The sequence below is a fragment of the Artibeus jamaicensis genome, unplaced genomic scaffold, assembly GCF_021234435.1.
Source record: "Artibeus jamaicensis isolate MK-2021 breed Jamaican fruit bat unplaced genomic scaffold, CSHL_Jam_final contig_233, whole genome shotgun sequence".
NCBI lineage: Eukaryota > Metazoa > Chordata > Mammalia > Chiroptera > Phyllostomidae > Artibeus > Artibeus jamaicensis.
The window spans coordinates 19,985,940-20,000,000 of record NW_026521486.1 but is presented as its reverse complement, the minus strand read 5'-3'; the positions used below and the strand labels follow the sequence as shown (position 1 = coordinate 20,000,000).

General features: G+C 39.5%; 2 protein-coding genes across 8 annotated transcripts in view; one reads left to right on the top strand and one right to left on the bottom strand.

The window, feature by feature from the left end:
- FGD6 (FYVE, RhoGEF and PH domain containing 6) overlaps positions 1-10,766 on the bottom strand; it is a 115,694-nt gene extending 104,928 nt beyond the window's left edge. For both annotated transcript variants that reach the window (XM_053662279.1, XM_037160590.2), the window contains exon 1: positions 10,503-10,766. In XM_053662279.1, coding sequence (XP_053518254.1) covers positions 10,503-10,518 — 16 coding nt within the window. In that variant the 5' untranslated portion in view covers positions 10,519-10,766. The remainder of the gene's footprint in view (positions 1-10,502) is intronic.
- Positions 10,767-11,023: 257 nt separating this feature from the next.
- Positions 11,024-14,061, top strand: part of VEZT (vezatin, adherens junctions transmembrane protein) — a 58,218-nt gene continuing 55,180 nt past the window's right edge. For all 6 annotated transcript variants that reach the window (XM_037160137.2, XM_037160132.2, XM_037160136.2 and 3 more), the window contains exon 1: positions 11,024-11,134. In XM_037160137.2, coding sequence (XP_037016032.2) covers positions 11,099-11,134 — 36 coding nt within the window. In that variant the 5' untranslated portion in view covers positions 11,024-11,098. The remainder of the gene's footprint in view (positions 11,135-14,061) is intronic.

The window sequence follows — 14,061 nt, the reverse complement described above, 5'->3', positions numbered from 1 at the left end:
ATTACTGGCTTCTACTTGAGACCTGAATAGTAGGAGAAAGTACTTTATTCATTTGCTAAAAGTGCTAAGAGTTGAATTTACCTAAGTTATTTGTAGGACACAGCTCTATTTTTCAATGGCAGCCAAAAAGTGGAATAACTTTATTAAATAAAAGATTTCTGTTTAAAGAAACCAAGAGCAAAGTTACTAAATAATAGAACAGAAGATATTTGCAATATCTGAAATAAGCAGGGATTACTCTTTCTAGAATATGTAATGAATTTCTGCATATCAACCAAGAGAAAATGTCAACCCAGCAGAAAAATGGTCAAAGGATATGAATAGTAACTTATAGAGGAGAAAACTCTAAAGCTAACAAGCACTTTGCAGAGATGCTTAAAGTCATTAATAATCAGAGAAAATGCAAGTTAAAACAATGAGATCTCGCTATATACACATTAGACTGGCTGAGTTAAAAAGCTGGATAATGCCAAATGCTGGAGGGAATGTGGCAATATAAGAACACAATCCAGTGCTTGATGTAATGTGATTGGTACAGCAATCCTGAAAAGCAATCAATCAGGCAGCTATAGTCAAATTTAATATGTTGAGCCTGAGAATGAAGGTATCTATTAAGAAGGGCTCCTGGTGATTAATTAGGCTAAAATTTAAAAACAGGAGCCCCTCCCACAAGTTGCACTTTAGGGAGAAAGAAGCCTGCACTGAAATGCCTGGCCACTGGCGGAATCAGCCCTGTATCTATTTCAACCAATAGTATTATGACTTTCCTTGCCCAATCAGAGCCACACTACTCTATCCTCATTTTCATCCTCACCAACTAATCAGAGTGGTTTCATTCTGACCAATCAGAATAGTCCTATTTAGACCACGAACACAACTCTTTAAGCTTTTTGTGTGACTAAGCAGTAGACATAATACAAATGCCTTTATCAATATTCCATGTTACTAAAACCCCAAAACAATCTTAAAATAAAATACAGAAATGAAAAATTTAAAACTAAAAAGTAATTATTCTCTATTAGTCGAGAACTATAATAAAGTTGCTATTTCTTTGTGCAGAGGCTGTTAATGGGGAATTTTCATTATAGTCCTTCATGGGGCTCAACCCTAGGTCTAATCCATCGGTTTCTGGGGATGGAGCCTGGACATCTGTATATCTTTTAGCTTCCACAGGTGATTATGCTGTGTAACCTTTGTTAGGGTATTCAAAAGATGACCACAATTTCTAGTTTTCTTCAACATTATATAAAAAGCAGACTTCTGGCCAAGATGGAGGTATGGGTAGATACACTTTGCCTTCTTACATAACCAAAAGGACAACAACAAATTGAACAACAAAAAAAACAAGTGCTAGAAAAATCAAACTGTATGGAAGTCTGACAACCAAGAAGTTAACGAAGAAACATTCATCCAGACTGGTAGGAGGGGCCCAGATGGGAAGCTGGGGTGGAGAGGACCTGCGACAAGGTGGCAGCTGGAGGACGAAGGTGGGTGAGGCAGAAGCTGGCAGAGCAGGTGGTCCTACATTTGCATGCAGATAAACTAGGAAGAACAACTGGGGAGACAGATCACGCAACCCAGGGTTGCAGTACAGGGAAGTAAAGCTTCAAAACCTCTGACTGAAAAAACCTATGGCAGTTGATGCAGTGGGAGAAACTCTTAGCCACATAGAAGAGTTTGCTGGAGAAACTTGTGGGGTCCTAGAAAGCACACAAAACCAACCATCCGGTAATAAGCATGAGAAGGGCCCAATTTGCTTGTGGGTAGTGGAGGAAGTGACTGAAAGCCAGTGGAGAGCTAAGTGGCATTGTTCCCTCTTGGACCCCTCCCCCACATACAGAGCCACAGCACTGCAATACGGTTGTCCTGCCCTGGTGAATACCTAAGGCTCCACCCTTTACTATGTAACAGACAAGCTTAGACAAAGAAATATGACCCAAATGAAAGAACAGATCAAAGCTCCAAAAAAATACAACTAAGCAGTGAATGAAGAGATACCCACCTTATTAGATGCACAGTTCAAACCACTGATAATCAGGATGCTCACAGAATTGGTAGAGTATAGTTGCAAAATAGAGAAAAAAATGAAGGCTATGAAGAGTGAAATTAAAAAAAACGTACAGGGAACCAACAGTGAAGAGGAAAAAACCAGGACTCAAATCAACAGTTTGGAGAAGTCAGAAATAAATGTCCAACTGGAACTGAATGAAGAAACAAGAATTCAAAAAAATAAGGAGACACTTAGTAATCTCCAGGACAACTTTAAACATTCCAACATTCAAACCACAGGGGTGCCGGAAGGAAAAGAAGAGGAGCAAGAAATTGAAAACTGGACTTCTGCCAAGATGGAGGTGTAGGTGGAAGCACTGTGCCTTCTCACACGACCAAGTTTAAAAACAACAAAGTTATAGCAACAAAAATGCAGCTAAACCACAAAAAATTGAACTACATGGAAGTCTGACAACAACGAACCCTTCAGCCAAACTGGTAAGAGGGGCAGAGCCAGCAGCAGAGCGGAGGTTGGGCAAGAAAGATCCACCGGACCCACCTGGGCACGCGACCCCACCAGGCATGCCGGCAACCGTGGGCGGATCCCAGGTGTGGAGTAGTGGGAGGACCCACAGAGGGCTGACCACGGTCACACATTCATGCGCAGATAATCCAGTGAAGGAGCGAGCGATGAGACAGACTATGTAGGCCCCAGTGGTGGGAAGCGGCAGAGGGGACAGCCACTGTCCCTCTCTGACCCTGCCCCCACATACAGTGTCATAAACCAGTGATCTGGGTGTCCCCGCCCAGGTGAACACCTAAGGCTCTGCTCCTCATATGTAACAGGCACAAACAGATAAAAATATGGCTCAAGAACAACTCAGAGCCCCAGAGCCAATAAATCTAAGTGATGAAGAAATAGCCAAACTTTCAGATGCACAGTTCAAAACACTGGTGATCAGGATCCTCACAGAACTGGTTGATTTTAGCCACAAATTAGAGGAACATATGAAGGCTAAACTAATTGAAATGAATGGAAATGCACAGGAAACCAATAGTAATGGAAAGGAAACTGGGACTCAAATCAAAGGAGTGGACCAGAAGGAAGAAAAAAATGACCAAACAGAAAAGGATGAAGAAACAAGAATTCAAAAAAATGAGGAGAGGCTTAGAAACCTTCAGGACATCTTTAAAAGTTCCAACATCCGAATTATGGGGGTACCAGAAGGGGAAGAGGAACAGCCACAAGTGGAAAACTTATTTGAACAAATAATAAAGGAGAATTTCTCCAATTTGGCAAAGGAAATAGGCTTCCAGGAAATCCAGGAAGCTCAGAGAGTCCCAAAGAAGTTGGACTCAAGAAGGAACACACCAAGGCACATCATCATTACATTAGCCAAGATTAAAATGAAGGAGAGAATCCTAGAAGCAGCAAGAGATAAGGGGACAGTCACCTACAAAGAAGTTCCCATCAGACTGTCAGCAGATTTCTCAAAAGAGACCTTACAGGCAAGAAGGGGCTGGAAAGAGGTATTCCAAGTCGTGAAATCCAAAGACCTACATCCAAGATTGCTCTATCCAGCAAAACTTTTATTTAGAATGGAAGGACAGATAAAGTGCTTCTCAGATAAGATCAAATTCAAGAAGTTCATCATCACCAAGCCCTTATTATATGAAATGCTAAAGGGACTTACCTAAGAAAAAGAAGATAAAAAAGAACAGTGAAAGGACAGCAAACTCGCAGTTATTAAGAACCACACCTAAAACAAAAGCAAACTAAACTAAGAGGACAGCTAGATCAGGAGCAGAACCATAGAAATGAAGATCTCATGAAGGGTTAGCAACAGGGGAGTAGGAGAAGGAGAAGGGGGGAGAAGGTACAGAAAATACGTAGCATAGACAGTAGGTAGAAAATAGATAGGGGGGAAGGGCAAGAATAGTATGGGAAATACAGAATCTAAAGAACCTGAGACACGTGGTCATAAACTAAAGGGGGGGAAGGGCGGGGGAGGGGTGTGCAGGGTGGAGGGGAATGGAGGGGGAAACAGAACAACTATAATGGCATAATCAATAAAATATATATTTTTTTATTTTATTTTATTTAGTTATTTTTCAAGTACAGTTTTTTGTCTCTTTTTCCCATCCCAGCCTCCCCCACCCCTTGCTCCCCACCTCCCTCCCATTTCCACCCCCCTTAGTTCTCGTCCCTGTGTCCTTCCTATTTGTTCCTCCAAATCCCTCCCCCTTTTTCCCCTTAACTTCCCTTCCTTCTCCCCTCTGGTCATCAATAAAATATATTTTAAAAAAAAGAAACTGAAAACTTATTTGAACAAATAATGAAGGAAAACTTCCCTAATATGGCAAAGGGAATAGATTTCCAGGAAGTCCAGGAAGCTCAGAGAGTCCCAAAGAAGTTGGACCCAAGGAGGAACACACCAAGGCATATCATAATTATATTACTCAAGATGAAAGATAAGGAGAGAGGGAGAGAAATATCAATGTATGGTTGCCTCTCATGCATCCCCTGCCGGGAACTGGCCTGCAACCCAGGCATGTGCCCTGACTGGGAATCGAACCGCCATCCTTTGGTTTGCAGGCCCACGCTCAATCCACTGACCTACACCAGCCAGGAGGTAAGAATCTTTTTTTTTTTTTTTTAATATTTCTTTTTTAAATCTTTAGAGGGGAAGGGAAGGAGGGAAGGATAGAAACATCAATGTGTGGTTGCCTCTCATGAGTCCCCTGTCGGGAACTGGCCTGCAACCCAGGCATGTGTCCTGACTGGGAATCGAACCACGATGCTTTGGTTCCCAGGCCCGAGCTCAATCCACTGAGCTACACCAGCCAGGGAGGAGGAAAGAATCTTAAAAGCAGCAAGAGAAAAGGAGACAGTTACCTACAATGGAGTTCCCATACACTATCAGCTGATTTCTCAAAAGAAACCTTACAGGCAAGAAGGGCTGGAAAGAAGTATTCAAAGTAATGAAAGGCAAGGACTTACATGCAAGATTACTCTATCCAGCAAAGCTATCATTTAAAATGGAAAGGCAGATAAAGTGCTTCTAAGATAAGGTCAAGTTGAAGTTGTTCATCATTACCAAATCCTTATTATATGAAATGTCAAAGGGGCTTATCTCAGAAAAAGAAGATCAAAATATGAACAGTAAAATGACAACTTCCAACTATCAACAACTGAACCTAAAAAAACAAAATTGAACTAAGCAAACAACTAGAACAGGAACAGACTCACAGAAATAGAGATCATGAGAGTGTTACCAGCAGGGAAGGGGAGGGGAGGATGGGGGAAAAGGTAGAGGAAATAAGAAGCATAAATGGTAGGTACAAAATTGACAAGGGGAGGTTAAGAATAGTATGGAGAAGCCAAATAATTTATATGTATGACCCATGGACATAAACTAAGGTGGGGGAATGATGGTGGGAGGGAGGTACAGGGTGGAGGGGGAAAAAGAGGAGAAAAAATGGGGCAACGGTAATAGCATAATCAGTCAAATATATTAAAAAATAAAAAATTATATAAAAAGTAGTTAATGAACACTTATTAACACTTATCTAACTTATGTTAGATTTGTACAGATCTGCCCTTAGCCTAGAAACCTAATGAAAGCTTCACACAAAAGACCTATAAAATAGAAAGATACTGCCTGAACATCAGTTCTTTTTCATTTTTTTTAAGTTTTTCCACCTATACTATCACTTATCACAGACTCATAGTTCCCCAATGAAATTTGAGATAAAATATTTTATCTTAATACTTTTTATATTTGTTCCTCCATCATAACCTAATGCTTAATAAAAACTTAATTTACTGAAAAATAAAAATAAACTTTTCAAAATATCTTCTGGATATTGTTTAAATACTTGAATGCACAAAGGCTGAGACATTTCACTTGGTGACGAATTTCTTTTCAACAAAGGAAATTAGTCACAACACTTGGGAAGATATTACATGGAACAGAGTTTAAAAAAAAAATAAAAAAGAGTAGGGTGCTCTACTTCCTTTTACTAACCAAGGAAGAATTTCCCAAACCTCTAATATTATGTGTTTAATCAAAATCATATAAGAGATGCTTTCTCACTCAATATAATATCCTAAATAAAGTAAATAATACAATATTTTCAAAATAACAATACAAATTCTCAAAGCTTTTTACAATTCAGTTATCTATTCAAGAAGCATGTATCAGTGTATGTTTTTTAAGCAGAAAAAATGTAAAACCCTTAGAAGCCTAATGCTAAAGCTTGTATAACAATCCCTTCAATTTAACTTAAAAAAAAAAAGATTTTATTTATTTTTTAGAGAGAGGGGAAGGGAAGGAGAAGGAGAGAGAGAAAACATCAATGTGTGGTTGCTTCTCACACGCCCCATCCCCCCCACGCCGGGGACCTGGCCTGCAACCCAGGCACATGCCCTAACTGGGAATCGAACTGGCGCTCCTTTGGTTCGCAGTCTAGTGCTCAGTCCACTGAACTACACCAGCCAGGGCTCAACTCAACTCTTGATCCATTAAGTCAATTCTTAAAAGGAAGTATGAATGCCCTAGGCCTCCTCCAAACCTCTCATCTTACTCAAGATAATGAAAATTGACAGACTCTTGTCATGCTGATTTCATTTCTGTAACCATTTTTTTTTTAATCTTCACCCAAAGATATCCCCCCCCCTTGCTTTTGGAGAGAAAGGCAGGAAGAGACGTTTTAGAGAAAAGGAAAGAGAAAGGAGAAGGGTCAATGTGAGAAACATTGAGCAGTAGCCTTCCTTGCCCCCACGGAGGAACCCAAATGCATAACCTAGGCATGTGTCCCAAAGCGGAATCAAATCTGCTACCCTTAGGTTTGGGGGATACTGCCCAACCAAGTAAGCCACACTGGCCAGGGCATTTCTGTAACCATTCATAAAGTGTCCTAACTCTGGAATTTTTGAAGGAATAAAAAGAGAATCAGTTTTGCAAGATGAAAAGGGTTCTGGAGATTGACTGCATAGCAGTGTGAATGTACTTAACATTACCAAACTGACACGTAAAAATGATAAAGTTAATAAATTTGTATTATGTGTATTTTGCCAAAATTTAAAAAATCTTATTTCATCAAATTAACCTCTTACTGTCTGAATCTTGCAGCTTTGTCAGAGGCTTGCAGGTCATTTAACCAGTCCACTTTTTATTTTTAGTTAAACTGTTTTTTAATCTCTTATACCAATTTTACTCTTCTTTAAATGTGTTTCGTGCCTAGGTCTGCTTCTAACAGACATAAATCCCTGTTCTCTTTAGTGTCTTAGAAATCAAATTAATTACATATAGCTATGGTTGATTCCCAACCAATGTAGCCCAGTATTATGTACCTAATGCCCTCAATGCACACTTACTAAATTCCATAAATAGCTGTGAAGTTTGGCTCACCACTTTAGTTAGCCACATACCAGAGGAAGCCAGTAACATAACTTAGGGAACTGGCTAACCTACCCACTTGTCTTGTGGCAGATCTAGCTGCCTCACTTTCCTTACTTATAAATGAGGAAGCTGAACAGAACTGCAAAGCCTATATGATTCTGAAATTACACCTTCTGAGATATTTGCTCCAGGAGAATCCTTATATTCTCTAGCCCCTTTGCCCTGTGTGATTTTTCTTCATTATAACTTAGTCTCCACCTCTAGAAAGCAAGCTCCAGAAGGACAGGCACTTTGCCTCATTGTGATGCCCCCAAGGGTGAAAATGGGTCCCTGGGAATGTCAGAACGGCCACATACACTTACTTACTCTTCAGTCTTAGTAACAGGAAATTTCTTTTTTAAAAGTCCATATCTATTTTAATGTAGAATATTTTGAAGAGTTGCAGGAATCAACTTTTCAATAGGATTATTGAATAAGTTCTTAATTATTAGTAGGAACAAGTATTCAACTAAGTCACTGGTACAGAAATATCTGAAATCCTTCATTATTATCTTAATAATTACCATTTTGTGTGTGTGTGTGTGGCTCTATCATGAAAGAAACACAACTCAAAAAATAACAAGGCATTATATTATGGCCTGCTCCAATGTCAAACTCTTGAAGTACATGATATTTGGAAATGAATCCAGCACCTTAGGATCTTAATACTGTATCAACAGTCAGACCCAGTGCTTTTTAGAGCAAAGCAGCAATTTTTTTATTTACACAGCTGTTTGGCTCCAGGGAACAGCAAGGTAAGAAAGTAAAGCACTACTACCATTTCACTAACATGTTACAAACATACTGTCATCTGCTACACACAGATGGCTGCGGTTCACATGCGCACTTTGTTAGCTCTTGAACCAGCTGTATAGGGAAGCACAGGCATTGATGAGACCGTGACCTGTACAAGTTCACAGGGATAGAAGAAGTACCTCTCCTTCTAAATATACTGATTAGAATAATTCTAAAATCTCAACTACAGTCCTACTCTTTCACAGATGCTGAAAAACAAGTCAAGCTCTTCTTCAGGATGCGTAAAACGTAGATGTTCTACAATATTTCTCTTATTTCCTTAAATTAAGTCAACCATCCCAAATACCAATGCCACATATTAGATCGATATAAACAATTCCCCAATTGCAAATAACTTTCCTAAAGTTTTAATGAATTTTATTATTGTTTCAAAAACCATAAATAGCTTGTAAGAATGATAAACAAGTAATTTTATAAGAATGGGATGGAAATAAAACCCAATTCTCTTTCATATTTCCACGTAGACATGCAAAAGAATTAAAATAAACCTTAACAGATGGTGAACAAAAAAGTAGTTAATGCTTCTCAGCAAGCAGCGCTAAAAACCAACTAACTCAGCTAAACACAGGAAGTGTCCCTCTTAGAACACCACAAAAATGCCTGTGGATATCTTTAATTGTAAAATTGATAAAATATAAATATTGCTTGCATTAGTCTAGGGTAATACAAATCAAAATCACTAATTTTACTATAAAATTCTTAAACAAAATCATAAACTTTCCAACTGAACCCTAGGTCAGGTTTCAAATTTCAATGTCAAATTAAATGCTTCTGTAACTGTTCATTATAAACTGTTAGGACTGAAATTGAAAACCGATGCATATAAGGTATAAATATCTTAAATGTGCTTGACGCTCCAAAAGAAGGAAGAGCTAACCTTGGCTGGAAGGATTTAAATCCAACCACTTTAAATTTAAATTATTTAGACTAGCTCAGTAATAAAGAAAACCTGAACAAAGGTGAGGCACAGAAATTTAAGATGAAAATAATTCACCTCAAGTAGAACGCCTCCCTTTGGTAAGAAAAAGAGTTTATGAATAACATACGATGACACCTCCTACACAGACATGTAACTCAAGAAAGGAAAGGTCCACAATTTCTTCAATAATGCTACTTACTACACAAGTACTTCACTCTTTGCTTTCTTATGACTATTAGCTAACTTCTTGCGTATCACCTGTAATCTGATTACACCTAGCAATGCAAACTTCAATACATCAAGGCTTTAGAAATAAGGCAACTTAGAACATTGACAGTGCTACTGACAGTTTCAAATTGCAGAAATTTAAAACAAATGCCAAGAAAAGCAAAGAAAATTTAATGATACTTAAGTGGTGATTCCAGAAGTAACTTTGAGGCAAAACTTTCTACTAGTTTACTATAAAATTCCTAATGAAAGTTTATTTGTTTCGTGGGTGAAACTAAGTAGTACTTAATACATTACGTCATGGTTTACAAATTAACCTATGTTCTTATAAAGTAAATTTAAAAACTCTTTAGTAATTATTTTGGAATATGAGACCTGTTCCTTAAGAATGTTGAGAAAACGCAATGCACAGAATTGCTCAAAATCCACACAAAGATAAACACTTTGTCATTTGTATGAAAGGAAAGTGCTATCGGTGGCAGAGTGAAAAATAAGGCTTTGTTTACACTACACAGGTAGAAATAGAAAAAAACATTAAAAATTGGGTGGAGATAAGCAAAAAATTGCCATCGGCAATTCTATCCCTCTGCTTCTCTGGCAACAGGAAAAAACACCAGAATAGAAGTAACAATGTTGAAACTTCTTAATCTAATAAATAATATGGGTCAGGGTTTTAAACCTAGTCGATACTAGGTTAAAGCAATTCAGCAATCGCCCAGCTCAACACTCTGGGAACACTGCCCTTTCTTAGAATAACTGATTTCTTAACATGGTCATCTAAACTATTTTCTCACGCAAAGGCAAAGTCGATCAAATTTTAGGAGACAAGCAAACGTCCTTTTTACATTTCGCGTTTCACCTGGCGCAGAGCCCCCGACACGGGTCTCCTTTTAAAGGCAGGTCCCAAGAGATATGCGATTTCCAAACAGCCTCTCTTGGCAGGAAGGGACAAGAAAAGGCGGCTGCAAATGCCGTCTGCTCCGCACTCGCCAGTCCTCGGGAAAAGGAGAGGGAACACTGCTAACCTAGCCCATGGAGAAAGCTGCTCCAGGACCCAAGACTACAGCGCTCTCTACAAACTTTCCAGCGGGAGCGCCGTCACTTACCCGCGGCAGAAGTCATGATTCCCTCAGGCAGCTCGCTTCCCTGCTCGACCCCCTCAATCCATGCTCCCCTTACAGTCCATTGTTTCGAGAGTTTTAGGCAGAAAAGCAGAGCTCCAGCTATGCCCACATTTTGCCCTACTGTTCTACCGCACAACCCAAGCGCCGCACAAAGGATGCACCGGACTCCCGACCCAGCAAAGATCCCGGCGCTATCCACAGGCGGCGGGCACGAGCAATGCTCGCCGCGCCTCCGCCGGCGCGTGCCTTATCCAAGCTTCTTTAACAAACAAAAAAAAAAAAAAAAAAAAAAATCAGTGCTCCAGGCGCCCCCTACCGGTTGCAGCTGTAAAAGGCGGACAAAAGGTCCAGCCTCCTCCAATCAGAGAACTCGAGTTTCATTTCATTCCTGCCTCTCCCTTTTACAAGAACATCCTCTGCTCCAATAAGCGTGCCTGAAAAGGGGGCGTGATTTGCGAGGCATGCTGGGAATTGTAGTTTTCTGGACAGTCGGGATCCGCGAAGTGGACGCCTGGGTCCCGCCAGTTCCCCCGCCCTCATTTCCCATCGTGCTGAGGCGGGTGGCATGGCGGAGAAGGATGACACCAGAGTTTGACGAAGAGGTGGTTTTTGAGGTAAGAGGAAAATGGCGGTGGATGTGGATTGCCTTTGTTTGAGAAGGATGAGGGCGAAGACGAGGAGGCAAGCCGGGGGCAGATCCCGGGGTGATCGGTTGACGCTCTTGCCGCCCTCAGTCACCGAATCTCGGCGATTTCTGGGCCTAGTCTTGGCGGCAGCCTGACAGGTGTAGTACGAGACGCCCTCTCCGCAGCCGGCTTCAGCCTCAGCCTCAACCTCAGCCCCAGCCTCAACCTCAGGCCGGCCCAGAATTCCCAGTCGGGCGGGTGCACCGGAGCCCTGCCCGTTCCTTCCCTGGAGACCGAGAACGCTTATGCGGGACTGCCCCTGGCTGGGGCGGGGCTCAAGTGTGCATTTTGGATACTCACCAATACAAATTAGTCTCCTCCTTTTCCGTCCTTGATTTTTTGGGTCTTTATCTATGAGTGCTTTAGGTCTCTGATCCTGGTCGAGGTGTCGCCCTCAAAATAAAGACAGCAGGTGCTAGCTTTCTAACGTGGTTTAAAATAAGTGTGTGGGACCCACTGTGAGTGATCGAGGCTGGGACATCTGAGCATCTAGGTTAAATTCTTTTGTCCTTTTCTATTGCGCTTAGTGTAGCCAGTTCTGGCATGCGGCTCCGGGTGTGTGTGCTTTTGTGTGGGGCTATTTTAAGACGTTCTCTGCCATCTTGAACGAAAAAAAAAAAGGGCGAGTCTTTTTTAATTGTCATTGATTTATCAGACACAGGTGAAAACTCACCACCCCTACATAGATACATTGTTTATTTACCTTTACACATTCAACTAGATTTTAAGAAATTTTTTAAAACATATGGTCCATTCTCTGCAAAGGGAGAGCTGGGCTTAAACAGAATAGAATGGTAAGTGTTGAAATATGTGCAGACTGTCACTGGAGGATTGATTTGGAAACAGCTACCTGTTCTTGTAGCCTCAGTTTCCTACGCCCGGTCAGTGCTGTTGGACGTGAATCTTGAACTGTGGATCTGATTACATAGATTGAAGGGAGAAAATGCAGTACAGGGAGAGAAAAGAGAATATGCCAAGGTTGGGAGGTGCGAAAGTACCTGATGTGGATTTTTCAGGGGTGTGAGTTCGGGAGGGTCGCTACATAAAGTGGTTTGATGTGGCTGGAATGTAGAAGTAATGGAAGATAGGGCAAAATTACCAAAATGAAGAGTCTGGATTCAAAGTGCTCTCTAGGGAAAACAAGAGCCTGAATTTTGGAAATGAGAGAAGCAATAATGGAATATTGTAATGGCCTGGACAGATACTTCGAAGAAACAGGTACAGATTGAATGTGAGAACTAAAGGAGAGATAAAAATCTAGGTTGCTTAGATTTCTAGAAAAAAACTGGGTGGATGTTATTTTTCTACCCTGTTTTCTTAGATTTCTGATTGTAATGATAATAAATGTTCAAGGTATATTTCATTGTAGGAAATAGGCCACAAAATTAAAATCATCCATTATCCACAGACTGCCATTATTAACATTATAGTATGTGTTCTTTGACTTTTTTCCATGCAAGTGTATGTTTAAGTGTGTGATATTTTCTAACACAAAAGATATCATAGAATTTTGTATGTATTTTTAATTTAAATTTATCATGAGTCTTTTCTTATTCATTACTCTTTGAAAACAATATATATTACATCAGTATATGTATCATAATGTAACCATTTTCCCATTATGGTATGATTATATTTCAAAATATTATAATCAATAATGACATAGTCTGTCTTTAATTATAACTATGAATTTTTCTTAGATTAATTTCTAGAAGGGAAACTAGTGAGTGAAAAGATGAGCAATTTTTAAAGACTTAATGTGGAAATGTTGTATCAGCTTAAGTTTCCATTAGAAATAAGCATATTAGTTTCACCAAATCCTCAGCAGCCTTCTTGTTTCCTTTAATCTTTGCTAATTTGTGAGAAAAAAATAGCATGCCATTGTTCTAATTTACATTTTATGCATCTATTGAAGCCATTTTTATTTCTCTGCTTAGACATTTCTTTTTGTATTTAGAACCACTTTTCAACTGGATACTACTAGCTTCTTAAAAATTGATTTGCATGAGGTTTTCAAATGTTATATATAGAAAAATTTTCAGCTTGCTATTTGATTATTTTCATATGAACACATTAAATTTTATGGCAGCATAATATTCATAAGAAAAGTCTTCAAATCATAAATGCTGATGAATTTTCACATGTGAACACACCCATATAACAAGCACCCAGATCAAGAAACTGAACATCACCAGTATATTAGAAGCTATATCTTGCTGTCAGTCACTTCTTCCCACCCCAAGGATAACCAGTATTATAATAACTAACTTAGATTAGTTTTCTGTATTTTTATAGTGTATACATTGTGAAATTGCACTTGTATATGCCCTTTCTTTGTCTGTTTTTTTTTCTCTCTGGTTTTGTTTGCTTGTTAGATCTATATTGTTTTATAAGTACCACGCGCTGATTGCGCCACTGGAGCTCCTGATCTATTTTGTTATGTGAGCATTTTTTTCTTTATAGCAATGTGAAAATATGTCAGTTTTTTAAATCCATTCTGTTGATGGTCTTTGGGTAGTTCCCAGTTTGAGACTATTGTGAGTAGTGCTGTTGTGAACCTTTTAGTGTGTGTGTTTTGTTGAACATATTTCTGTTGGATCTACAAAGTCTGTCCAGAAGGTACCCAGCCCTATAATATAGAAATTAGAAACATTAATTGAAGAACATACAAGATACAAGAAACATTGTACACAGGGCAAATGACAGCTCAGTCCCCTTCAAAGTAGGCACCTTGGGACCTCACACAGTTCTCCCAATTGCCATCAGCTGCCCTGTTGTATTTTCCAGAATCTCAACAACAGTCTGAAATCTCTTCTCTTTCAAAAGTGATTTTAGTTTTGAGAAAAGCCAGAAGC